The 27675-nt window shown below is 43.7% G+C and overlaps 2 protein-coding genes across 2 annotated transcripts in view; both read right to left on the bottom strand.

Moving 5' to 3' along the window:
* The window catches only part of c8h2orf76 (chromosome 8 C2orf76 homolog), a 331828-nt gene that overhangs the window by 271764 nt on the left and 32389 nt on the right, over nucleotides 1-27675 (bottom strand). The gene's annotated exons all lie outside the window — the stretch shown is intronic.
* Nucleotides 1-27675, bottom strand: part of dhrs3b (dehydrogenase/reductase (SDR family) member 3b) — a 54106-nt gene that overhangs the window by 1273 nt on the left and 25158 nt on the right. The window contains exons 2-5 of the mRNA XM_028807952.2: nucleotides 10410-10553; nucleotides 9737-9856; nucleotides 2837-3075; nucleotides 2569-2694 (exon numbers count right to left, since the gene is read on the bottom strand). Of these exons, the coding sequence (XP_028663785.1) occupies nucleotides 2569-2694; nucleotides 2837-3075; nucleotides 9737-9856; nucleotides 10410-10553 (629 nt within the window). The remainder of the gene's footprint in view (nucleotides 1-2568; nucleotides 2695-2836; nucleotides 3076-9736; nucleotides 9857-10409; nucleotides 10554-27675) is intronic.

The following is a 27675-nucleotide window of genomic DNA, read 5'->3' as shown; positions in this document are numbered from 1 at the left end:
TGTGCCCACAGTGGATTAAAATGAATCCGTTTAAAGGAAGGCTCCACCCACAAGTAATTAAAATGAATCTGTTAAGGCTCCTCCCCCAAGTACTTAAAATGGGCTGTGCCTACAATTGATTAGAATGAATCAGTTTAAAAGGAAGGCTCCACCCACAAGTAATTAAAATGAATCTGTTAAGGCTCCTCCCCCAAGTACTTAGAATGAATCCGTTTAAAGGAAGGCTCCACCCACAAGTACTTAAAATGAATCAGTTTAAAGGAAGGCTCCACCCACAACTTGTTGTAATGGACTGTGCCCACAGTGGATTAAAATGAATCCGTTTAAAGGAAGGCTCCACCCACAAGTAATTAAAATGAATCTGTTTATAGGAAGGCTCCACCCACAACTTATTGTAATGGACTGTGCCCACAGTGGATTAAAATGAATCCGTTTAAAGGAAGGCTCCACCCACAAGTAATTAAAATGAATCTGTTAAGGCTCCTCCCCCAAGTACTTAAAATGGGCTGTGCCTACAATTGATTAGAATGAATCAGTTTAAAAGGAAGGCTCCACCCACAAGTAATTAAAATGAATCTGTTAAGGCTCCTCCCCCAAGTACTTAAAATGGGCTGTGCCTACAATTGATTAGAATGAATCCGTTTAAAGGAAGGCTCCACCCACAAGTAATTAAAATGAATCTGTTAAGGCTCCTCCCCCAAGTACTTAGAATGAATCTGTTTAAAGGAAGGCTCCTCCCAAAAGTACTTAAAATGAATCAGTTTAAAGGAAGGCTCCACCCACAACTTGTTGTAATGGACTCTGCCCACAGTGGATTAAAATGAATCCGTTTAAAGGAAGGCTCCACCCACAAGTGCTTAAAATGAATCAGTTTATAGGAAGGCTCCACCCACAAGTACTTAAAATGAATCAGTTTAAAGGAAGGCTCCACCCACAACTTATTGTAATGGACTGTGCCCACAGTGGATTAAAATGAATCCGTTTAAAGGAAGGCTCCACCCACAAGTAATTAAAATGAATCTGTTAAGGCTCCTCCCCCAAGTACTTAGAATGAATCTGTTTAAAGGAAGGCTCCACCCACAACTTGTTGTAATGGACTCTGCCCACAGTGGATTAAAATGAACCTGCACCCACAAGTGACTAAAAATGGTTTTATGCAAAAGGAAGACAATTGTAGTGATAGCAAAGAAAGAAAGAAAGGAAAAAAAAAAAAAAAATTCTGAAAAGGAGTCAAGTTTCTAATAGAATGGGTATCTACAGAGACCAGCATGAGACCATAATAAAAAAAGCATCCGTGGAAAAAAAAAAAAGGCATTCTTTGTGTTGGATAATCCACGTGTCAAGTCATCCAGCTCTGTGCTCACAACATGCAGTCTTTGTTATCTCTTAAAAATTTTTTTCTCAGCCATCACTAGAAGCCACATGGTGTAAAGTAACAAATGGAGTAATCCAATAAAGAAGAGTTCTCACACTGTCACACACTGTGCTGTTATCTTGTTAGTCCTGAAAAACACCCGGGGATAGTGCAGGCTATATGGGGTGCTATATACAATATGATCGACTGATATGCTGATTAGTCAAGAGTGACAGTTTTTGACAATGTTACCTCTAGACCGGTGGCACGTCCACACCACTATTTTCATGTAAGGGATCTCCATCCATACTGGAGTTTTGTATTGTTTCCATAAGTATCTCTGCCCACACTAAAACAACGCAGACGTGCGCCTAAACTGGGTGATGAGCGCACATCAGCGGCAAACTCTGAAGGGCCTGTGTGGTGAAAAACTCTGAAAATAATCCGGGTGCTTTCAGAAGTATTCGCGTGTTCACAGCATACAAAAAGAAGAAATTCTTTAAGGCACCACAGCAAATTAGCGCCACGTCACATTAATGCGCTGATCACAGTTGTAAAACTAACTCTGAGAGAAAATAAATAAATAAGTGTACCAGCGTGTGTCTTTAGGTTCGCTGGTTTCATCTTACACCCATCAACTTCATTAATCTCCTTGTTAATGGATTATGTTATGGGATGCACCCCTCCTTATTGAATGACAACGGGATTTTATCTCCAGACGGTAGCGGCTGATAAATGACTCGCCTGTGGTGCATGTATGCAGAATTCTAACAGTGCAAAACAGAATTTCAGTGTTTACAGGTAAGTCACTCGTCTACGCCCGCTAAGTCAGAATATGTTTGCTTCCATGAAGGGCAACCAATCAAGGAATGAGATGCTGTAACGAGCAGGATCCAATCAGGTAAGGACATTCTAAAAAGCACTAACCAACCAGAGTGCGACAGGCACAGTTCACAAAAATCTTCATTTTCACCCATCCACACTGAAATGGCGCACATTCAACTCTGGAGAACGTTTTTCAGAGTTAAAAACCCCAGGCCAGTGTGGACAAAAGGGGGAACATGTAGACAAATGTGTGCGGACTGAGCCTGAGCAAGCCGACAAGTGGTTAGTGACGTGTTGATTGGTTTGCCTTAAAAATTAGGGGTTTGGTTTGGATGTGATTTGTGTCTCTGGGTTCTGATGTTATTAACACATCATATCTGGAACTGTACCTTTTTAAAAAGATGAGCACATGCATTGTCCAGGGCAGGTACAAGATGGCAGTATTTGTTCGCACAGCTTCAACAGTCCTCCTGGCCACAGTCTCTGGTTTTAAAGGCGGAAAGAGGTTAGGGAACCTAAAAAATTCAAAAACAACTCAATCACTCATTCTGGTTTGTACCAGAATAACCAAATATTCAATCCCAGTTAGGATTGTTAGTCCCCCAAATTGCCATGAAGTGGACTGTCATAACTAATGTGAAGCAGAGTGCTACTTACCGAACTTTCATTCCCTGGAACATTTCTGTGTTTGTATGGAAGGGCAGGACAGTGGTGGTGCTCACGCCAGGACAGGAGAGCAGCCCCAGGGTCAGGCTTTCCATGAACGCAAATGAGGCCGCCTTGGACGTACAGTAATCGATCGCTCCAGGGATGGCCGAGAGGGACAGCACCGAGTTGATGCAGACCACATGGCCGTTCTGCAGCTCCAGCATCCGTGGCAGGAAAGCCTTGGTTGTCTGCAAGACACAAGAATGCTAAGGGTTAATCCAGGCGCCCGCTGATATGTTTGCGGTTTGTGCTCCTCCTCCTACACTTGTACCCACAATCTCGTCCTTCAAGTCATTACCCAAAGCTCAAGACCACAGGTGAGGGTAGAGACGCAGGCCGACTGATGAATCGAGAGCTTTGCCTTCGGACTCCACTCCCTCTTCACGATTATGGATCGGTAAACCGGCTGCATGACTCCGCTCCCCACCTCAGTCCATCTGTCAATCTCACGATCGGTTTTCCCCCTCACTGGCGAACAAGACCACGAGGTACCTAAACTCCACTTGAGGTAGTACAGGCCCGTATTTTTCCTACAGTCTTTAGTATGTGGGAGAGAAAACTGGAACAACAAGGGGAAAAATCCACACACAGAGATACAGGGAGAAAGTTAAATTGTACAGCAGTCAATCCCAGAATGCTAGATGTGCAAAGTAGCGGGACTAAAGAGTGTCGTCAAACATCGCGATTCCGGCTTTCATACTCTACATAATGGAACTCCCTACTGTGCTGTCTTCCAGTTTCAGTTTGTAAGGCCGTGGGCGACTTTTGACACTTTCACAAACAACGTCAGTCACGTTTGGCTCGACTGTGCAGATCAAAAGGCAGTTTTTATGCACACTGCTCATTATATTTTAATTAAATATCTGTTGGAAATGTAGAAAACGTGTACAGGGAGCTACACAACATGCTTTTAATCATAAGCATGTTAAGCCCAGAAGGAACCAATTCTCTGCCCTTCAGTTTTTGGTTTTGAATCCGACTCTTCCTAATTGGACGCATATGCCAACAGTTCATTTCACAGATTTAATCCGTTCAGTGTAGCGTCCTACTACAGTGGAGATCAGTGATGAGTGTACAGGAGTTGGGATGTTCACACCGCTTTACTACAAGGCCTAGGAACCAGGGGAGGCCCGTCTTGTTCTTGTTTTGCTTTCATTACGTTTTCACCATTTAAAATTATTTGGTTCTTGTGGAATCTGTGCGGACCTTGGAAGCCACAGAGAGGCTGTGGTGACGTCACAGTCACTACTTGGCTTCAGTCTGTGTTTTACAAGTGATAGTCTTATATGCCATCCCCGGCGGCTTCACTTGCATATTATTAGTGAAACAGGACCGTGAGGTGGGCCGTGCTCGGCGCTCTACTGCTGACGTCACTCTTCACCCTCCTCTTGGCCAGCAGCCTGTCTCTCGGATTATTGTGAATATATCTCTCCTGCAAGCGAACTAGGATTCTTAGCGTAATGAGAGAAGTCGCAAAATCAACCGGAATGTTCAAGCGAATTACAGTAATCCCTCCTCCATCGCGGGGGTTGCGTTCCAGAGCCACCCGCGAAATAAGAAAATCCGCAAAGTAGAAACCATATGTTTATATGGTTATTTTTATATTGTCATGCTTGGGTTACAGATTTGCGCAGAAACACAGGAGGTTGTAGAGAGACAGGAACGTTATTCAAACACTGCAAACAAACATTTGTCTCTTTTTCAAAAGTTTAAAACTGTGCTCCATGACAAGACAGAGATGACAGTTCAGTCTCACAATTAAAAGAATGCAAACATATCTTCCTCTTCAAAGGAGTGCGCGTCAGGAGCAGAGTCTGTCAGAAAGAGAGAGGAAAGCAAACAAATCAATAGGGCTGTTTGGCTTTTAAGTATGCGAAGCACCGTGCAGCATGTCGTTTCAGGAAGCAGCTGCACAGAAGGTAGCAACATGAAGATAATCTTTCAGCATTTTTAGACGAGCGTCCGTATCGTCTAGGTGTGCGAACAGCCCCCCTGCTCAATCCCCCTACGTCAGGATCAGAGAAAGTCAGCGCAAGAGAGAGAGAAAGTAAGCTGGGTAGCTTCTCAGCCATCTGCCAATAGCATCCCTTGTACGAAATCAACTGGGCAAACCAACTGAGGAAGCATGTACCAGAAATTAAAAGACCCATTGTCCACAGAAATCCATGAACCAGCAAAAAATCCGCGTATATATTTAAATATGCTTACATATAAAATCCGCGATAGAATGAAGCCGCGAAAGGCAAAGCGCGATATAGCGAGGGATCACTGTATAGAAAAGAAAAAAAAAAAAAAAGATCTAAATCTGTTAAGTAGTTCTCTCGTTCGCTACCTAAGCGGAGTTAAGGTTGCGCCTCAAAGCTGGTGCATGAGTGAGGAGGGCCCCACGTCTCTCTCAGACTTGCGCAAATAAATTGGTACCGCAAGCGAACTCTGATACTTAGCGCAATGAGAAAGTCTCAAAATCAATCGGAATATTCAAGCAAATTCTAGAAAAAACCCGATCTAAATCCGTTAAGTAGTTCTCTTGTTCGCTAACTAAGAGGAGTTAAGGTTACGCCCCGAGGCAGACGCGGGAGTGAGGAGAACCTGCCCCTTCCCTGCAGCCCGATGAGTCTCTCTTGGATTCCCGCTAATAAAAATTGGTACCACAAGCGAACTATGATACCGAGAAAGTCACAAAATCAACTGGAGTGTTCAAGCAAGTTCTAGAAAAAAAAACCCAATCTAAATCCGTTAAGTAGTTCTCTCGTGAAAAGCGGACAGACATACAAATATGTCTAAGAAACTAAGAAATTTCGCACTTGGACCATGAAATTTTAAAATTTTTTAAAACCGTTTCTTAGCGAGCACCTATGGGCCAAGGGTAACCTATATTCCAAATTTCAAGTCCCAAGTCCTCATGGTTAGCAAGACTTTGTGATTAGTGAGTCAGTGGTATTTGGCATATTATTATATATATATATATATATATATATATATATATATATATATATATATATATATAGAGAGAGAGAGAGAGAGAGAGAGAGAGAGAGAGAGAGAGAGAGAAAAAAATAAATAATGACTAGCGAATGTTCCAGACAGAAGACTGAGGTCTATGTCACATTACCCAACTTTTGTAGCAATTTTCAGTTGTGACCTTGATATCATTTTATTCAGTTGGTGGTGGGCTCCCATGAAGCCAGACGTCTAACGTGACACACCCAATGACTGAGACCAACTAGTCTGCGAAGTCAAACCGTTTTGATTTTCTCTTTAGTCGTAGGTGGATGCAGGAGAGCAGGCCACCAATGAATGCTCACCCTGAAGTACAATGCATACAATGAGACAATGAGGGATAAGGAACGTGTATGTTCGAGAGGCTTGTCTTTCTGATGACTCTTTCCCCACAGCTGCAGCTCTGTTAAGACAGTGCGGGGATTTTGGACCCCATAAACAGAAGTCAGGCTAATCTGTGGAATATCTCAGGATTTACATATCATGACAAAAAGGGAGCAGAGACTGCGGTGTCTGTTAAGACTTCTCACAGCGGCAGTACATCGCCAGCCCCATCAGGCTGCACGCTATTGGCTGACAGAAAAAGTCATAACCCAATCAGAAAAGCAGACATGCCCAGCGATTTTCAGTCATGTAATCTGACATGGTGCAGCGGCTGCAGCTGGCAAATCTGGCATATACCTCAACATAAAGTTGTGTAATGTGACATTGACTTAGGTGGTGTTAACATTTGCCAGTGTCGTCGATGTGACACGGCTGTTGTGGTTTAAAAAATAAGGGGCACAGAATTTTGACGATGTAGTCAAAAGGAAACCCGAAGAAACAGCCAAACTGTCGTCAAAACAGCCGAGAGAATCGGACAAGAAACACAAGCAACATCTTCTCCGTCACCGTACCATTTTTTTTAATAACATTTATCAATCTTTAGCCAAGTCAGAAGTTACTTTTTTAGTCAATCTGCCATGTATTTCTTATTTACTGGTCTGAGTTTCAGTAAAAAGCCAGATTTCCTCCAGGGGACAAATAAAGTCGCATACATCCACAATCTCGGAGAGAGTTTGGACGTAAGGGGGATCCCTCTAATCTCGTGACACACAAGCACAGCCGGGTCGTTACAAGACGGCAACTCAAGTAACAGCAATGCCCATTAAAAGGAAACCTAGCACTGAAGACCGTACAAAATCATTTGAAATCATTCAATTAACTGTCATTTACATTAACCACTGACAAATATCAATTTTTCACTATTTAAAACATCCATCCATTTTCCAACCCGCTGAATCCGAACACAGGGTCACGGGGGTCTGCTGGAGCCAATCCCAGCCAACACAGGGCACAAGGCAGGAACCAATCCTGGGCAGGGTGCCAACCCACCGCAGGACACACACAAACACATCCACACACCAAGCACACACTAGGGCCAATTTAGAATCGCCAATCCACCTAACCTGCATGTCTTTGGACTGTGGGAGGAAACCCACGCAGACACGGGGAGAACATGCAAAGTCCATGCAGGGAGGACCCGGATCTGCCAACTGCGAGGCAGCAGCGCTACCCACTGCGCCACCGTGCCACCCCTATTTAAAACATGCAAAAAAAAAAAAAAAAACACATGGGAATATTTATTATGGAAAGATGAATACGATTTACAAGAGTGGCATACAGGCGAATATCAAAGACGGAGACAGAGGTAGATGTTCTGCTCAGCTTATATTTTGTGCAGAGAAAGAAATATTACAAATGTCAAAATAGAATTAAAAGTGATACACAAACTGTGAAAGTAGTTCTGCTCTTCTGAGATTTCTTGGGCACGTGGACTTGAGTGTCTGTGGCAACTTTCACATTAGGCGGAAAAGATCAACATGGGTTGGACCCTCATATGAACAATAGTTTAAAAATGTGTCTTATTTATAGTGAGGAGACCAGTTATGAGGGGATGGTGGGTTATATGCTGGGCGGTATGACCAAAATTCTGTATCACGGTATCTTTCAAAATTATCCCAGTTTCATGCTATTCAGCGTATTTTTTTCCCCCATGCATGAGTGGATGTTAACCACATTTTCCACAGCAATTACTACAGTAGACTGGTTAAGAATAATAATAATAATACATTTTATGTATATAGCGCCTTTCCCATGCTCAAGGCACTTATGACCTATTCCACTGTTATGAGAATTATACAAAAACACATTTTAATGTGCACACAAGTATGAATCCAGGTTTGCATGGCCCCATAAAGTGATCGTTTTCAATGGGGTGGCACTAATGGAGAAGGAATCACATTGCATGACAGTTACAGTCAAAATACAGAACCTTTTTATTGAACAAATTTTGCAAACAACTTAAACTATAATTTTGACAACATATTTTTAACCATCCAAAGAGGCATTTAGACGTAGTCAAATATCCAGAGGTGCTTGTCAAAAGTTGTATTGCGCTGAACACGTCTTAGAAAAGGAATAAAGAGAGTGAATATTTTTTGTAAACCAACTCCACTTTCTGTTAATGTTTACAGTCTCTGTCCACTGACACGTTAGCTACATGGATTGTAATGGCGTTGGTTATCTCGGTCCACCGCTTGCTTTTTGTGTCGTAGGCAGTTCCTCTAGCAAACGCGTCTACAAGCGATGTCTGACTCGAGTGTCCTCTTTCTTTTTCAGTTTTACCGGAGGACGTGGAAGGTGCCAGTCTTAGTTCCATACATTCGTGGTACACCAAAGCACATTTGTGGCTAAGGTAGTGCAGCAAATTGCTCATGTTGCCGCCTCCGGCAACAGCATTTGTAGTCAATAGTTATTTGGTCCACATCCGACCTTTTAAAACCAAAGTTTCTCCAGACAACAGACATGGCTCCTTTGTTCGGCAAAAGTTCTTCTGTGTCATTATGTTCAACTTTATCGTCTGCTACAGCTTCAGTTTCTGAATGTTCTCTGTCCATTTTCACTGCTCAATCCCTCTACTAATGCATGTACTCCGTTGCATGCATGCTTAGCGGTGTAGCAGTGAAAAAGGTCCCCCCTTAAACAGTTTCCCGCTGCGCCATGTTCCGAACGATGTTTAACCCTTTCAGGGCTGATGTCGACTTTTGTCAAAAGGAGGAGTTGACAATGGTAATCAACTGTAAACTGTGAAAGAACCAACTGTTATGTTTTAGTTGGACTCTCGTTGCTAGAAGGAAAGTTAGATTCATTGGTTTGACCAAGATTTCCTGCACTCGCGTGAGTAGCAAGGCGCAAAGAACGGCAAAAATGGGACTGGCATCTGGCGAGAGATCAAAGCGATTGTGTAAAGCAAAATACTTTGCAGACAACATTTTGCCAATTATCTCTGAACTGGACTATGACTTGTCAGACTCCGATTTTGATATAAGTGATCGAAAACGAATGTGAGGTTCCAGCTTCAGCTGATTGGTCCCCACCTAATTGTGGTACTAACAATGTTCGCCAGATGGGACTGACAGTTAACAATGATAATAAGAGGTAGAAACCACATTGCAATATACTGCGACCGTACAAGACAGCCTGGCAGCAAGCCTGCTGCACATTCTTAGCAAACTGGCAGCCACAGCATGCAGCAACAGATGTTTTATGTTGATTTCTGTGTGCAACCATTGCTTTTCAGAAACTGTTTAATGGAAAAAATATTCAGCCCTCAAAGAGTTAAGCTATTTAAACCGGTATTGCGGTATAAGAAAAATCCATATCATAACAAAAATAAAAAACGGTTTTCAGTATGAACCGGTATACCTCCCAGCACTAGGTTATACCTTATATATCTTTGGGTTTGGGGAATCAGATGTTTATACAGGTGCAAGAGACAAGGGAGCAGACTTAATAAAAGTCACCTACCCAGAACTGGCCCAGTGTGTTGATGTGCTGAGATTTCAAGAGGGCATCGTCGTCGCTGTCCATTAGAGATCTCCCATGGACCACTGCTGCATTATTAACAAGAATGGTAACGTCTCCCACCTGGTAGGGGGTGAAGCAAGAATGAAAAAAAAAAAAAATGATTTAAGACCTAAAGAACAGTGATCAAAAAACACGACTAAACATGGCAGACTGGCAGCATGAGTTGTATCAGAGTAACAATTTGAGAAGGTGCCTTAAGAAGTGGAACTATGGCTCCTTGCCACAGTCTCGCTACTTCTGTTGAATGTTCTCATCCATTACACATCACCGCGTTTCAGTAAGAGGCAGTTTGGTATGCACCATTTGGCATCAACACCCCGATCCCAAGTGCCAGCTGCCCAACATGTAATTCGCAAAGCTCTAAATCTGTCAATATGGAATTTGAAATGGAATTTAAAGGAGCATTTTTGTAGATTATAAAAGGATTGTATCCTTATTAAAAATTAACCTTGAATCACAGTGGGGCTTAGGAGACAAGCCTGATTTTTAATTTTTTTTTTTTATTCCCATGCAGTGATAAAGAAGTAAAAAAATGTTTGGCGAAGAGACGAGCCGACCACCAGCACTGGCTTCAGTCCGTCATTTTCCGCGTGTTAGTCAGGAGGTCGCTCACCTTTTCTCGCAGCACCTTTGCTTGCTGGTAGACTTCTTCGCGGTTTCCCACATCGCACAGGAAGTAGTGGCACTCTGTACCCATTCCCCGGATCGTCTCACACGTCTCCTTCAGGCATTTCTCAGTTCTGCCCCACAAGATTACCTGAGGAGAGGAAGCAGTCGATGGTTAGGTGTGACAGAACTGTGTTTTGGGTAGTGTGACATTTTTTTACTGTGAAATGTTACACGCGTATTCAGGAGCTTCGGATACCAGTGAATATTTCTGACTATTCATTTTTAGTCTTCACAGCTTCTGGAAATGAGCAGATTTTATTTTTTGCACTTTACCACAATGCCATTTTTCAGAGTCTCGTCACCGGGACACTGCACTTGCTGTGGGGCATAGTTTTGAAAGTCGTGGCATCTGATATTGTAGACATAAAGCCTTAAATGACAGCACCATGGGTCGTTTATCAGAATGTTAGCGTTCTCCTTTGACTGCGCTGTGGCTCTGGTGAGAGATTTAGCGTCTAGGCACCTGAAGGACTCTCAGACCATGAGAAAGAAAATTCTCTGGTCTGATGAGACAAAGATTGAACTCTTTGGTGTGAATGCCAGGCGTCACGTTTGGAGGAAACCTGGCACCATCCCTACAATGAAGCATGGTGGTGGCAGCATCATGCTGTGGGGATGTTTTTCAGCGGCAGGAACTGGGAGACCAGTCAGGATAAAGGGAAAGATGACTGCAGCAATGTACAGAGACATCCTGGATGAAAACCTGCTCCAGAGCGCTCTTGACCTCAGACTGGGGCGACGGTTCATCTTTCAGCAGGACAACGACCTTAAGCACACAGCCAAGATATCAAAGGAGTGGCTTCAGGACAACTCTGTGAATGTCCTTGAGTGGCCCAGCCAGAGCCCAGACTTGAATCCGATTGAACATCTCTGGAGAGATCTTAAAATGGCTGTGCACCGACGCTTCCCATCCAACCTGATGGAGCTTGAGAGGTGCTGCAAAGAGGAATGGGCGAAACTGGCCAAGGATAGGTGTGCCAAGCTTGTGGCATCATATTCAACAAGACTTGAGGCTGGAATTGCTGCCAAAGGTGCACTGACAAAGTATTGAGCAAAGGCTGTGAATACTTATGTACATGGGATTTCTCAGTTTTTTTATTTTTAATAAATTTGCAAAAACCTCAAGTAAACTTTTTTCACGCTGTCATTATGGGGTGTTGTGTGTAGAATTCGAAGGAAAAAAATGAATTTAATCCATTTTGGAATAAGGCTGTGACATAACAAAATGTGGAGAAAGTGATGCGCTGTGAATACTTTCCGGATGCACTGTATACATATATTATATATAATTGGGTGCAGTATTTTCTAACTAAGACATGTTAGTCACCATGTATTAGCGGCCCTTTTGATTGACTACAGTCCTTGTTCTATAACTTATTAGTTAATTCATTCATTTCGTTGGTACAAATGCTGCATGACTGCTGCTGCTCCCCTCCACGTGGATCATTCAAGTGCCTTCTGAATTCAGCTGCTCTACAGAGTGAAGCTCTTTTTATATTTTTGTTTGCTTGTTTTTACCCCCCCCACACGCCCTTTAGGTGACTCACTTAGGGTCACACGGCGAGTCGAGAGGTGTGGAGTGAATTGGCCACCTCCATCTTCCTAGTCCACACCTTTCGCCAGTATGCCACACTCTGAATGCACCTCCGCCTTACCCTGCACTACTCCATCACTTTTGATTTGTTATGGCATGTGCCGTGAAGGGTGCCATTTGCTGTAAAAAGCCGTCCTTCTCTTTGCCATCCTCTCCAAATTTGCCCAGGTATCCAGAATATTTGAGCACTTTATACAGTGGTGTGAAAAACTATTTGCCCCCTTCCTGATTTCTTATTCTTTTGCATGTTTGTCACACAAAATGTTTCTGATCATCAAACACATTTAACCATTAGTCAAATATAACACAAGTAAACACAAAATGCAGTTTGTAAATGGTGGTTTTTATTATTTAGGGAGAAAAAAAAATCCAAACCTACATGGCCCTGTGTGAAAAAGTAATTGCCCCCTGAACCTAATAACTGGTTGGGCCACCCTTAGCAGCAATAACTGCAATCAAGCGTTTGCGATAACTTGCAATGAGTCTTTTACAGCGCTCTGGAGGAATTTTGGCCCACTCATCTTTGCAAAATTGTTGTAATTCAGCTTTATTTGAGGGTTTTCTAGCATGAACCGCCTTTTTAAATTTCATGCCATAGCATCTCAATTGGATTCAGGTCAGGACTGACTAGGCCACTCCAAAGTCTTCATTTTGTTTTTCTTCAGCCATTCAGAGGTGGATTTGCTGGTGTGTTTTGGGTCATTGTCCTGTTGCAGCACCCAAGATCGCTTCAGCTTGAGTTGACGAACAGATGGCCGGACATTCTCCTTCAGGATTTTTTGGTAGACAGTAGAATTCATGGTTCCATCTATCACAGCAAGCCTTCCAGGTCCTGAAGCAGCAAAACAACCCCAGACCATCACACTACCACCACCATATTTTACTGTTGGTATGATGTTCTTTTTCTGAAATGCTGTGTTCCTTTTACGCCAGATGTAACGGGACATTTGCCTTCCAAAAAGTTCAACTTTTGACTCATCAGTCCACAAGGTATTTTCCCAAAAGTCTTGGCAATCATTGAGATGTTTCTTAGCAAAATTGAGACGAGCCCTAATGTTCTTTCTGCTTAATAGTGGTTTGCGTCTTGGAAATCTGCCATGCAGGCCGTTTTTGCCCAGTCTCTTTCTTATGGTGGAGTCGTGAACACTGACCTTAATTGAGGCAAGTGAGGCCTGCAGTTCTTTAGACGTTGTCCTGGGGTCTTTTGTGACCTCTCGGATGAGTCGTCTCTGCGCTCTTGGGGTAATTTTGGTCGGCCGGCCACTCCTGGGAAGGTTCACCACTGTTCCATGTTTTTGCCATTTGTGGATAATGGCTCTCACTGTGGTTCGCTGGAGTCCCAAAGCTTTAGAAATGGCTTTATAACCTTTACCAGACTGATAGATCTCAATTACTTCTGTTCTCATTTGTTCCTGAATTTCTTTGGATCTTGGCATGATGTCTAGCTTTTGAGGTGCTATTGGTCTACTTCTCTGTGTCAGGCAGCTCCTATTTAAGTGATTTCTTGATTGAAACAGGTGTGGCAGTAATCAGGCCTGGGGGTGGCTACGGAAATTGAACTCAGGTGTGATACACCACAGTTAGGTTATTTTTTAACAAGGGAGCAATTACTTTTTCACACAGGGCCATGTAGGTTTGGATTTTTTTTTCTCCCTAAATAATAAAAACCATCATTTAAAAACTGCATTTTGTGTTTACTTGTGTTATATTTGACTAATGGTTAAATGTGTTTGATGATCAGAAACATTTTGTGTGACAAACATGCAAAAGAATAAGAAATCAGGAAGGGGGCAAATAGTTTTTCACACCACTGTATCTGTGACCATGTTTTTTTTTTTTTTATGAAAAGACATTTAGAAAAGGACAGAGATGGGACACTCGCCAGGACTTCTGTTTCTGTTCAAGTCATGAAGCACTATGTTGTAATAATGTGTGTGTTGCAACCCCTGCCACCATTTAATGCCGCCTGGAAGTCATTCAACACTCGCTAAATGAAAACAGAAAAGCCTGAATTTTTGTTTTTCACTTCTCCAATCTCTCAGGGACAAGCCTGTTAAGATGTGCTTTTGCTCACACATGCGCCCCCCCCCAATCCTCAGAACGTTTTACTCTGCCAGCATTTATGACAAGCAGCATTAGAGGAAACATCTCGCTTTGACGGGCCTGCCAAGTGAACTGACTGTTACCCTGACAAGAAGCCTGCAGCTCTTAAGCGATTGCCTTACATTCATTCCCTGCTCCCCCCCCCCAGCCACACAAACACATGCTGCACCAGTGAAGTGTTGAAGTCACTCAGAGTTCAGAGAGCGGTCAGCGCCAGAGCTGTTACATAACCGGCCCCGCACGCGCAGCACACTGAGCGCAGGCCGCCATGCAGGAGCATAGAGGAGTACCCACAGGTTAGGGTTCACGTTCACTCAAACAGGATTACGACCAAGATGAGGGTACATGTCCGGAGAGGGGGGCATTGACTTGTCAGTCTTTATAAGCTACTACTGCTCTGAACTTTTACTCGATGTGCTCTTCTTATATGGCTCAGATTTATACATTAGTCCCTCTTTTTGACAGACTTCTTCAGCTTGTCCTGGACCGTTCCAGAAAAAGGAGACGCTGACACACTTCTGTAGCTCTTAACTCATCTTGGGATGGGCGGGCGGTGGTACAAAATGCTTTTATTTTCTTTTTATATTATAGAGTAAGTTGGAACAGAAAGGACGGCTTTTACCTTTGTACTCCCTTTTTTTTTTTTTCCTCAGGTTTTATTTTTTATTTCTCTTGACACTTCTGCGTCTGACGGATTAGATGAATCTCTCGTGCGAGGAGTGTGCTTTAGGCTAGGGCGAGAACAAGGCATTAAACTGCACACGCTCTCTCTCTCTCTGAACACTTGTAAATGTAAACTCGCCGAACCATTTTGACAAGGTGTGTCCACCAGAAGGTTCTTCATGTAAGGTTTGAAAAAGAAATAAAAATTTCTGATCCCACTTGTTCCATTGACCTTAGCAGTGCTGGACAAGGCAGGACTCAGCTCAGGCCATCGGGAGCGAGTACACCGGACAAGAAACGTTTTGCTTCCTGAACATTTTTTTTTTGTTTGTTTCAAGATGAACACAAATGTTAATTTCAGGTTGACGGTATCATGACTTGTCCTGGGTATGACGTTAAACTGCCTCCGGCACTGCCCACGGTCCTCCAACTTGCAGGGAAATCATGGAGGTTTGGTGGCAGGATTGGCACTCCAGCCACCGTAAAAGAAACCTTCACACAGCTCTGACGACGACAGAAAAGATTCCTTTTCACTCTCAGCTTGCATCATGAAGGGGACGGGGGGGAAGCCCTTGGGAGCCCCATCCCCGGAAGAGTTGAAACCATTGGAGAGCCAATTGGGTCAGGTTTGTTGGGGATCAGAACTGCTGTGGTGCCGAGGCGTCGCCCGTTACGATAGAATTTGGAGAAACATGAAGTTAAATTCCACACCATTTCTCTATGGACCTCACTTTGTCATGCTCAAACAGGAAAGGGCCTTCACCAGCTTGTTGCCAGATAGCATTCTCCTGTCATTTGCCAAACCATGCAGAATGTCGGATGGTGATGCCTCCATAGAAGGTCTTTCCATCGCTCCAGAGTCCAACGGTGGCTCATTTTGTAAACGCTTCTTTAGAGTCTGGATTTCAGTGCTGGAAACCGAGGACAGAAGATTTTGAAGAGCCTCAGCATTCAGCGCTCACAGATCTTCAGTGTTTTATCACTTTGCACCCATGCTGCTGCTGTCGCCGCATCTAGATGTTTCCACTCACACTAGTCTCCAGCAGACCCCCCTCGACCCTGTACTGGCCTAAGTGGGTTAGAAAATGACTGACTAACTGAAGTTAACCTTTATTGAATTTAGCACATTTAGTCGCTTAACGATGCAGACACATCGTATTAGTTCAGTTGAGCAAAAAAAAGGTTTTTGCTGCCGATTTGTACTCTGCATCTGATGGAGTCTACTTGCCCCGGTATCTGCTTTTTACTCGTTGCAATGTCCTGGTCAAACTGACTGCACCAAGATCGGTGGAGAAGAAGTCCAAGTGTGAATGTAGAAAATGAATCTTTAGTGACATGTTTGCTGCACTTCATGAAGCAGGTGGTCGGGCAGCTGCACGTAGTTTGGTGCTCTCAGCATCATCGTCCTTGAAAGCCTTCCATGCAGTTTCCCCCGGCCATACAAGCAGATGTTTGAAGCACTTGTCACCGATGATGTACTCCAGGGGTCTCCAATCACGGTCCTGGAGGGCCGCAGTGGCTGCAGGTTTTTGCTCCAACCCAATTGCTTAATAAGAAGCACATATTGGTCAAATAACACTTCTTCACTTTAGTTGTCTCACTCGTTAAGATTTTGAACCCTTATTGCACAGGTGTCGAACTCCAAGCCTGGAAGGCCGCAGTGGCTGCAGGTTTTCATTCTAACCATCTTCTTCATTATTGACCAGTGTTTGCTGCTAATTAACTTCTTTTGCTTTAGATTTAATTAACTTGACTCCGGCCCCTTAGTTGTCTCTTTTTATAATTAGCAGCCAAACAATACGAGCCGCCACGTGACCAGCTCACCTGTGCCCATCACACAATATCTGAAAGAAAAGTGAAGGTCTCTGTAAGGTTGATCTCTCAGGTCACCAAAACATTTTGATGAACAGAAAATCAACAGTTTTGGAAATGTCTGCTGTGGCAGAACGAGAGCAGCAACAGGCCATGGAATTAAATAATGGGCTTAACTAACAGCAAGAATAAGCTTCCCATTAATGGATTGGTTGGAGTTTGAAATCCCAGTTTAGCTGCTCATCTGTCGGCTCGTTTCACATCTCATTTCTGTTTGGCTGCCATTTCATGAAGAAAAATCAATTCAGAGGACTGAATCCTTAAAAACAGGGCTATTAAAATGAAGGGAAAAGCAGATAATTAGCAGTGAAAATTGGTCACTAAAGAAGAAGATGGTTAGAATGAAAACCTGCGGCCCTCCAGGCCTGGAGTTTGACACCCCTGCCTTATTGCTATTTTAGTCTTAAACAGCTGTATTCTTGGTTTTTAATTGCTCCTTCTAAGTAATAACATGCAAATGACAAAAGAGACCAGCATTTCTCCATTTAGCTTGTTACCATTTACACCTGTGTGTATTTATCATGCACTATTGGGTTTAATTAAAAACTTGGAAGGAAAGTGAAGGACTGAGAAGTTCTCCTCCATTTTAGCCTTCAAATCATTTGGATGATATCCTTATAAAGGGGAAGAAAATCCAGTAATTGAGAATGAGCTGACATAGTAGAGTTAAAGCACTAACAAGCCATGAAATTAAAATTATTAGCAAGAATTGGTTTCTAATTAAGCAACCGGGTTAGAACAAAAACCTGTAGCCAATGCGCCCCTTCTGGACTGTGATTGAGGACCCCCTGATGTATTCGATTTGCGTACTGACAAAAAGTCTTGGAATCAGTTATATGTGGAAACATTGGCCTCAAATATCAAAATTCTTTGTCTTCCTTGTTCATAAAATTTCGTTTGCGTTTTCGAGGAAGAGGAAGCAAAGTTATTTTTGTTGTGTCGACAAGTGGTGAATGTGACCTGGAACCAGATGTTTATGGAGAGGTCTGTTCTTTTAAATGGAACGACACTCTTTATCAAGGGAGTTCCCCTGACAGTACTTCGTGTATCCGAGCTGCAGTGCTGCAACTTTGTAGTCATCACAGAGGGTCCAGTTGTAGTCGTTCTACTGTGTATTTACATTTGTAACGTGAGAGGTAGTCATAATAGAGGAAATTTAACGATAATTTTTGTGATCAGCAGGCCAAAATCCATAAGGTAAGATACCCCAAAAAAAAGTTAACGAAACAAAAAAACTTTGTTGTCCAGCAGACATAAACTAATCTAAAATACGTGGTTGGTCAGACTGGCTTATACATGATGTGTCTGCACTGGGGACCCCCCAGAGGACTGCATGACAAAAAATGATGTCAGAGACAGAGACACCTCCCCTAAGCAGCACACAGGGTTTGACCGACACGGAGAAATTTCAATGAGAGGATGCTCACTCGAGTGCACAAATGATGAAACGAAACACTGAATATGATAAAACAGGTCCTCAGAACGCAAAGACCACCTGCAAAAACATCAGCTGCTCATCATGTTGGTCTCCTAGTCATGAGAATATTACATTCTTCACCCTTTTGGCCAATGAGTCTGACACTGCACGTTCTCCTTCTCAAAGTCAGTAATAGCAGACACAGCTCTTCTTCCATCAGCAGAGTCTCGCATCCTCTGCTGTAACATTGTTGACTATGTGACATTGGCCAAACACGGTAACTTACTGACTAGGAGACTGTCCACACGTCAATCGAATGAGTAGAAATAGGTTTTGATTGTACAGCAACAGCATGTGTTGTGAGCGAATTGGGTTTTAAAGAGTCGCACAGTGGTTGGTGCTGCTGGCACTACAGACCCAACACCTAGAGTGCCATTCCCATATTCTATTCAATTTTTGCATAGCACTCCTCACAACGTCCATACGTTTTAACAAGTTCATAGGTAAATGCAATTACAAAGCTTGCAAAATACTATTAAGGTAAGTCGATAATTTGGTTTGACTGCACAAGCTCCGCTTTCCCTGCGCACATGTCGACACGTGGCATGTCTGTAGGCCAGTTTTGACCTGGATCAGTCAGCTCTTGTTCTTTACTGGGAGTAAACACGGCCACTTTGCTCACGCCAAACAAGAACAGCCAACAGTGTATCTGCTTTTTATGGAGTGAAGGTGTACCAGGGGCTAAAAATCCTTGCTGGTTTGTCAGAATTGTGGTATAGACTCGCTCAGTCTTGTCATCAATAGTGGACATGAATGGGCGTTCCACTCCGTCTTTATTGCTTAGTACCTGTCTGACCATTTCTAAACTTCTCAATTTGTTCATAAAACAAAGTCTTCATATCATGCAGAAAGTCTTCTATGGATCTTGGCCTGTGGCTTAGGCATCCTAAAAAGTGTGAGTGTGCTCACGAATGGGGCCTGCAATGGACTGGCACCCTATCCAGGCTGTTTCCTGCCTAGTATCCTCTACTGGGAAAGGCTCTAGCCCACCATGACCCTAAACTGGTCAAGGCAGGTTTGATAATCTTTCTATCATGTTAATCATATCCAAAAATCAGGTAGCCATGATATGAAAATTCAAGACAAGGCTTTGTGTGGCGCCATGTCACGCTGAAATCAGTAGCACCAAGCCTATACACTCATTACTCTGGGTGGAAATGCGTGGTTTACAAATTATGTAGTTCAGCAGGTTCATTTTCGATGAAAACCCAGCCTGCCAACTGCTACCAGCAATGTTCTTGTCATGTCTTTCCACTACCTCCGCTCCTTTAAAACGCAGCAGGCCCTGCCTGTGCTTTTGACTCCTGCTCGACTCGCCTGACCGGAGTTGGCCTGTCATGTCTTGAAGGGTCACACAGGGTAATGATGCTCATCCACTCCTACTGCCTCTCAGGGCAATTTCACAGGTCAGTGGGCTTGATGAGCACAGCGGCATTCAGTTCAAGCAAAGGGGAGGGCATGTTGGGTAGAACAGTAGGGCAGTCGAGAGCCTGGCTGTCGGCCAGAGACCGTAGAGTTTTCCTCCAGGCACCTGTCCGAGGTTCCACGTTTACATGTGCTGTGCATGCCGAAATCGCTTCAATTTTAAACTTCAATTGTGGTTTTTAAATTGAGGTGGTCTACGTCATACAATTTTTTTAAAAATCTAAAGACGTGCAATTCGGATACAGTTATGTACAGCAACTGTACGCTGGTAGCTTAACGCTTATCAAATGTAAATTAATGGAAGCGATAATTAAAGAAGAGAACGAGCGGCACGTGTCTAGAACAGGAGTGTCAGTGTGCAGTTAACTTGGGTTCAGACGAGGAACGTCGCGCTTCACTAATATGCTGGAATTCTATGAGGAAGCAACAAAAGCATACGGTAAGAGAGGTGCAAGTGCTACATTTTACGTCGATTTTCTGAAGGCTTCTGACGAGGTACCACATGAATGGTTAGTGATCAGACTGAAACACGAAGGAATTCAAGGAGCGGACTGTAGGCCAGAACAAAACTGACTCAAAACACAGGAATAAAGGATTACGGTGAGGTGGAGCGATTTTCAGAATTTGGGGAAGTCAAAGAGTCGTGTCCGTCTGGGTCAGTGCTGGGGCCGCTGCTCTTTTTAATATACAGGGTGGGCCAAAAGTAGATAATACAGTATTTAGTCATACTTACCTATGGGCTTCTTTGTTTGGAGGGTGAAGCAGAGGAGAAGAGTATTGAGAGGAAGCACCACACCGTGGATGAACTGAAGGGGTTCATCGCACAAGCGTTTATGGACATCGATGCTAACTGGAATGTGTGTGTCACAGTGGCGGGGACAGGTTTCAGGAATGTTGCAATGTCGATGGAGGACATTTTTTGAACACCCGAGACTAAACACGACCCAATCAGTAATGTATGCCTACTTATTACCTGTAAAATTAAAAAACAAAATCATGAATGAATACCGTATACCGAATTTTGGCCCACCCTACACAAATGATCTGGCCAAGAATTGAATCAATAAGCTGGTTAAGTTTCTAGACATTGCTAAACTACGTGGAAGGGTAGAGAACAGGGAAGTAGCTAAAATTGTTATATAGGGACCTAGAGAGGGTACAAGTTTGGGCAAATGACATTTCCTTACATTAAATTTCAAGTATTCCATGTAGACGCATTAGGTTTGAAGGAGGTCTGAAACTTGAAAGTACCCCCGATGAGAAAGGCCTAAGAGTCATGGTGGACTCGTCACTATCCACTGTACATGAAGGCCGCAGTCAGAATTAATCGAGAAGGCTAATAGGATTCTTGGTTATACAGCGTCATGATGTGCGGAGTACAAGTCAAGGGAAGTTATGCTAATAAGGCATTGTCACCTACCTCGTGGCATCTCTAACCAGGTTTATTAGGCGGAGTGGTGGCTCTGAGGCTAGGGATCTGCACTGGCAGTCGGAAGGTTGCTGGTTCAAATCCCGTAAATGCCAATAGGGACTCTGCTCTGTTGGGCCCTTGAGCGAGGCCCTTAACCTGCAATTGCTGAGCGCTTTGAGTAGTGAGAAAAGCGCTATATAAATGCAAAAAATTATTATTATTATTATGTTATAAAGCACACGAATGAGGCCTCACCTGGAGTCCTGTGTGCAGTTTTGGTCTTCAGATTACAAAAAAAAGACATAGCAGCACTAGAGAAAGTCCAGAGGAGAGCGACTAGGTGGATTCAGAAAATGAGGTGTGAGCCATGAGGTGAGATTAACGGAGTGGTACATCTATAGTTTAACCCTTTAAACTCCGCCTCATTTACGGCTATTTTCCGTTCCTTTAATTCAACTGGTGTCACGCACGCGTGTCTAGGGGGCCGCGGAAAGACCCGATGAGCAGCGTACAACAGTCTGCCAGGGAATGGAGACGGGGCACTAACCTTTTTCTTGTTCCCGCAGAAAGCCAGACGCAGCGCTGCCTTAAGCATTCTCAGGACGCCGCCATTTAATCCACCCGTAGCCACTTCCGCATTTTCATCCCCTCCTCTGGCCTGACTTGATGACATCATCTACCCATAAAACACCCCGGTTCCTCCCAGCATTCCAGTCACCAGCTTCCGGTCCCACCTTATGTTCCCCTCTGAGAAGGGATGATGTTCTTGGTTGGACGCATGTTTGAGCGTATAATTCTTTTGAGTTGCAATTTTGACAGTATACAGGGCCGGAAACCCCAACCCTTTATGCTTGTCTTGTCTCTTATTCACACTGGCTATAACTTCAGTATCTCTCACTCAATATGCATACTCTACCGCTCAACATAAAGGTCAAACATTTAACTTGAAGGATTATATTGTACATATGTTATGGCAGAATAAGTTGCAAAAGTCAGTAACATTTTTACCAAATAATGCACTTTCAAGAAGTGTAGAAATAAACATCATAAAAAGTGTCAGTGAATGTGTTGGGAACACCTAGAAAAAAATGTTATGAAATATCTCCAATATTGGCTCCAGCAGACCCCCGTGACCCTGTGTTCGGATTCAGCGGGTTGGAAAATGGATGGATGGATATTAGGTTAGATTTACTGACAAATTTAAATTGGCTCCTTGCAGAGTGGGTGTAGGTGGGCCCTGGAATGGATTGATGATGCCCAGGACCACCACAACCCTGAGAATGTTGTTTCCTTGCATCTTTTCTCGTCATTCCAAGTAAAGCTGGAAGCTCAGACCACTCTCAGTGTGTCCACACTTGGTGCACGCATGCTGCTTTATGACCCTTGTGCCTTCTGTACTGATGCCAATACCAGTGCACATGAAATTTCAAACCTTGCGGTCCTACTTCTTATCTTTTGCTCAGCAGGGTATGGGAACTTGAGAAAGTACAGTCAATTTAAGAGGAAAGCACCCAGCTACCAATCCCCCCCAAATCAAGGGTACTGTGGGGTCAAATTGAGGGCAGCACCCAGCTGGAGGCTGCACCAAGAATCGGCCAACTCCTGCTGTCCTCCATTTACTCAAAGCAAGACTCTAGTAATCCAAGCTGAAGACAGATGATATTTAAAAGAATCAGAACTGCAACATTCAAAAAGCATTTTATGCAGATTTAAAAAGTGGTGACATATGGTGGGCTATATGCAAAAAAGCATTTTGAAACCCACCATATAGGCCAACTTCCCTACTACAGTTTTTACTGTTGATAATGTTAGTCATTATCAATCAATTTTTCCTGTTTAATGCCTTTCTGTATCTTCAAATTACTTTATTTGTATGTGTATAGCTGGAAGAGTCATGTAATATGACAGGGCCTTCAGGATTTTGGAGATTGGGTTTTCTAAAACATAAGGTCACTAGATTTGTGGAGTGCACGTAAAAATGTACCTCATGAGAAGGATTTAGGAGTTGTAGTGGATGCCACACTATCAACTGACAGACAGCGTTCAGAAGCCATTAGGAAGGCTAACAGAATGCCAGGTTATATAGCGCCTTGATGTGTGGAGTGCAAGTCCAAGAAAGTTCTGCTCAGGTCTTTATAACATACTGGTGAGGCCTCATCTGGGGTCCTGGGTGCAGTTTGGGTATCCAAGCTACAAAAAGGACATAACAGCACTAGTCCAGAGAAGAGCGACTAGGCTGATTCCAGGGATACAGTGGATGAGTTAGGAGGAAAGATTACAAGAGCTGAGCCTTTACAGTTTAAGAAAAGGGAGATGAAGAGGTGACCTGACTGAAGTGTTTAAAATTACAAAGGGAATTAGTCCAGTGAATAGAGACTGCGACTTTAAAATAAGTTCATCAAGAAAATGGGGACACAGTTGGAAACTTGTGAAGGGCAAATTTCAATCAAACATTGCAAAGTTTTTCTTCACATAGAGAACCACAGACACTTGGAATAAGTGACCAAGTAGTGCGGTAGACAGTAGGACTTTAGGGACCTGCACAACTTGACTTGATGTTAGTTATTTCAGAAGAATTAAGTGGATAGGAATGGCCAGGCTTTGTTGGGCTGAAAGGCCTGTTCTCCTCCAGATTGTTCTAATGTTCCAACACAATACTGGGTGAGCCCTTCCAGCTCTATGGAAGTAATAAACCATTACCGTTCGAATTTGATAGTGTTGTAACATTGTATCACGTGTATCACTTCTGATTTGGCACCTCAAAATGACAAAAAATGCCTGCCCTTGTGCTTACGTCTACTGAGACTAGCTCCAGCTCCCCATGGCCCTAAGACAAAATTAAGTTAAGACATTTTGTTAATTTCCAGAACATGCAAAAACACTGCTTGGTTTACAGATACCTTTTAAGCCCAGCTCAGCATACAAGAAAACAGGAGCCCATAGTTCCAAGCAGACCAAGGACAAGAGGTCTCTGGGAAAAGACTGCAGAGGCATTTACTCCGGTGATATATACAGGAAAGCAAAACAGGTTTTGTTTTTGTCATCGAGCTCAAATGGTGGTAACAGACAGAAGAGCAGCTTCAGTGACAGACTGCTGTCACTGTCCTGCTCCACAGACAGATTGAGGAGATCGTTCCTCCCCCAAACTATGCGACTCTTTAATTCCACCAGGGGGGGTAAACGTTAATATTTAACATTATACATAGTTATTGTCTGTTTTTTTCACCTGTATTATTATCATTCTTTAATTTAATATTATTTATTGTATCAGTATGCTGCTGCTGAAGAATGTGAATTTCCCATTGGGATTAATAAAGTATCTATCTATCTATCTATCTAAAAAGCCTGATTGGACACCTTAACAGACAAATTCTCCTCTGGCTCGACTGGATCTCAAAAGGGACAAACAGGAGCAACTCCATGAGCACGACACTGATGTTGCTTACAATACGATGTTAGGTGAGCTCTGCTGCACTTATATGACGGCAGAACAATTTGTGCGACTTCTTCAATGAATTCTGGAATAGAATTTGACAGCATCACCACCTGCAAGCAGAACTTGGTTACGTTTTGTTATTTGGTGACTTACTGCATTTAGATTTTGCCCAGATACATTGATTTGTACATTTAATATTAGTTCATTTTACAGGTCACTCTCTGAAGTGGACCATATTATTAAGTCTCTCTGCAAAGAATCACCACCACTGCCACCCCATGCTGCCAACTAATTACTGACTGCAGAAGAGCAGCACACAGCATTGATTTTTCTTCCTATGCCTCTAGGCACTAAAAAAAAAAACCCAAAACTATAATCATGTTGGCTTACAGATGATCTCCCATTATTGTGTGCCTCTCCTGTCTAGTTTACCAAAGCTTATAGGTACAGGTAGAGCCAGTGGCATCAACCGCGCAGTGCAGCCTTAGCCAGGCTTGACAGTCTCACACAGGCACAGAGCTCATTGCCTATGCCCAGTGCTTACCATATGTGCAGGAGGAGATGCACCAACTGACCAGCTCGGGCTAAGCCCCAACTCATTTCTGTGACACAACTAATAGTTGTTTGCTCACCACTCCTTCATCGTCTTGGCCTTTGGCACAATTTCAGCTCACAACTGCCTGTGACTTGAGTAACTGGTGCATTTCAAATATTTGAAGAAAGTCACTGCCCGAGGGGGCTGGGATGCCACACCCAAGGCAGAACGAGCATGTTTACCTGCTATCAGTGCCTACCATACCCGAGTGAAAGAAAAAAAAAAAAAAAAATGGTAAGGAAGGAACTCCCTTACCAACATGGGCCTGCCCAGACACTCATACCTTAACACATACTGGCTGAGAAAGAGCTACACCGTCCACTAGAGGCGTTTGGTGGAGTGGGTCCTTGTGGTATAGCGGGTCCCCAGCCCCCGTTCAAAGGCCAGTTTTAATAAATAATCACCGCACTCGCGGCTTAGCAAGGGGGCGTGGTGGCGTGTGGCCGACGCGGTTCCTGAGAAGTTTGTGGTGTGGGCGTTTCTCACCTAAGTGCACAGGTGAGAAACGGTCCACATCTGTAATTGTTCCCAGAAGCTGCCGATTGCCTTGACTACCACGTTCCCCTTCATATATAGAAGCGCGAGTCGGCAAGAGAAAAAAGATGAAGAAAAAGAAAGGAAAGAGAGAAAAAAAAAACGGAGGTTGCTGGAGAGCACGAAGCAGGGGAGAGAGTCGGTGCGGGAGAGCGAGTGAGTGCAGGCTCGCATTGCAGCTGTACGGGAAGCCTGGGTGTTGGGCCGACACCTGGGAGTAGTAGTAGTGGTCGCTCCCGCTGAGTGATCATGCAGCGGGAGTGACCAGTGAAGTAGGACGACTGGCCGCGTAAGGCCGGGAAGGCAGCGGGAGTCGGGAGGCTTGGTGGGTGAAGTCTTTGACGTGAGCATCCTGGTCGTCAAGGATACCAAGTCTCGGGCCTGGGAGGAGTGCGCGACCAAAGCCAGGATCGGGAGGCCTCCAGACCGGTCAAGAGGAGTGAAGGTCAGCTGCAGGGCCCAGATGGGAGAAGCAGGAGAGACGCTAGGGTAAAAGAAGCACCGGGCTCTGAATTGTATTTTAAAGGACTGCTTCCAGTGTTGTTTTAACCTCGTTTTTAACCTCCGCGTGTCACTTTCGTTTAATGGATTATTTATTTAATGACTCTTTTTACAAGGCACTGCACTTTACTTATTTTGAATACTGTGATTTGGACATTGTTTTGTTGTGTTGCTTAATAAAAGCACTTTTGCACCATCCCCTTGCTATGTTGTTGCCTCACTGCAAGCTCATCGGAACATTACCGACAGTGACGGGTTCAAGGGCTCCCGGACAGAAGATGGGAGCATGTGATGAACCCGCATCGTCACAGTCCTTAATAATCACAATTTGATTACCAAGTCACAATTTCTCTCACAATTAAGTTTTTATGTAGAACAGTGGTCAAGAATGTTGTGTGACCATTTTCTGGAAATCTGCTCCTGCCCAATAGCACAAGGGGTCCGTATGAATGTACAGTTGGAGACGTGTACTCACTTAAAGACGAGTCCCTAGTAGTTTGGTCTCCAATGAGTTCCTCAAAATCAGCCATAATGTCGCTTTATTATTATTATTATAAATGTGGCTGGCACACTAGTTAGTGTTGCGGCTTCCCAACTCCAGAGTCCTGGATTGACATCGCTGTCTGTTTGTGGTATTTGCATGTCCTCTTGGTGTCTCAGCTGTCATTTCACAAAGACTCGTGGTTTATGTTCACTGAGGACTCTTACTTGGTCACATATAAAAGAGTGTGGGTATGTGTAGGAATGTACCCTTTGCCCTCCCCATGGCTGGTTCCTACCTTTTGCCCAGTGCTGGCAGTATATGAACTGGTTCCCCTAGATTCTGAACTGGATTTGTGGGTTAAAAGAAAAAATGGATGGACAGACAAACAATTACACACAGATGAAGTGCACAGCACTACATTCACCACAAAAGAGGTTACACTGAAAAGAATACATCAACCTGTATGGGCACAGACAACAGGGGACAGGTGGTTTAGACAACAGAAAAACAGTTAAGAAGACAGGGAGATAAGAGGGGTCACCTGGTAGAAGATTGTAGATGGCTGGCATGTCAAAAAGGGTCAGTCCCAGAATATCCCCATGACAGGAGCTGCAATGGGGCATTAAGGAAGATGCTGTGTCTCGCTGCACTATGTTGACACCAATGAGCAGGTGGTGGACAAGACTTGTGGCCAAGGGGGCCACACAGATGAACATGGGAACTACCATTCACAGCTTGAACAGAAACAAGAAAGTGAGCCAGGTAGCTATGGACAGCTATACCAGCACATCTGGCTTGATTCTGTCCAGGATTATAGGAGGCCAGAGGCAGTTTCACGAGGACTGAGCTTAGGTAGTCCAACACCAGGCCTAGTCGTGACACATCCACACTCGTACAGTCCAGTCTGGAATCAGTAATGAACCTAACCAGCTGGTCTTTGGAGTTTAGGGAAGAAAACCTAAGCAGACATTTATTGAACACACACAAAACTCTAGGACACTGAATCTGTGAAGCGGCAGTCTGCCATACCAGCACCATATATATTATTACTACTTGTTTGGCTAGCGTCTTTATCCAAGGTGACTTACAACATTTGAAATACAATTGGTTACATT

Source organism: Erpetoichthys calabaricus, chromosome 8 (genome assembly GCF_900747795.2).
Source record: "Erpetoichthys calabaricus chromosome 8, fErpCal1.3, whole genome shotgun sequence".
Classification (NCBI taxonomy): domain Eukaryota; kingdom Metazoa; phylum Chordata; class Cladistia; order Polypteriformes; family Polypteridae; genus Erpetoichthys; species Erpetoichthys calabaricus.
Note: the sequence above shows the minus strand (reverse complement) of the source record. Positions and strands in the feature narration are given on the sequence as shown.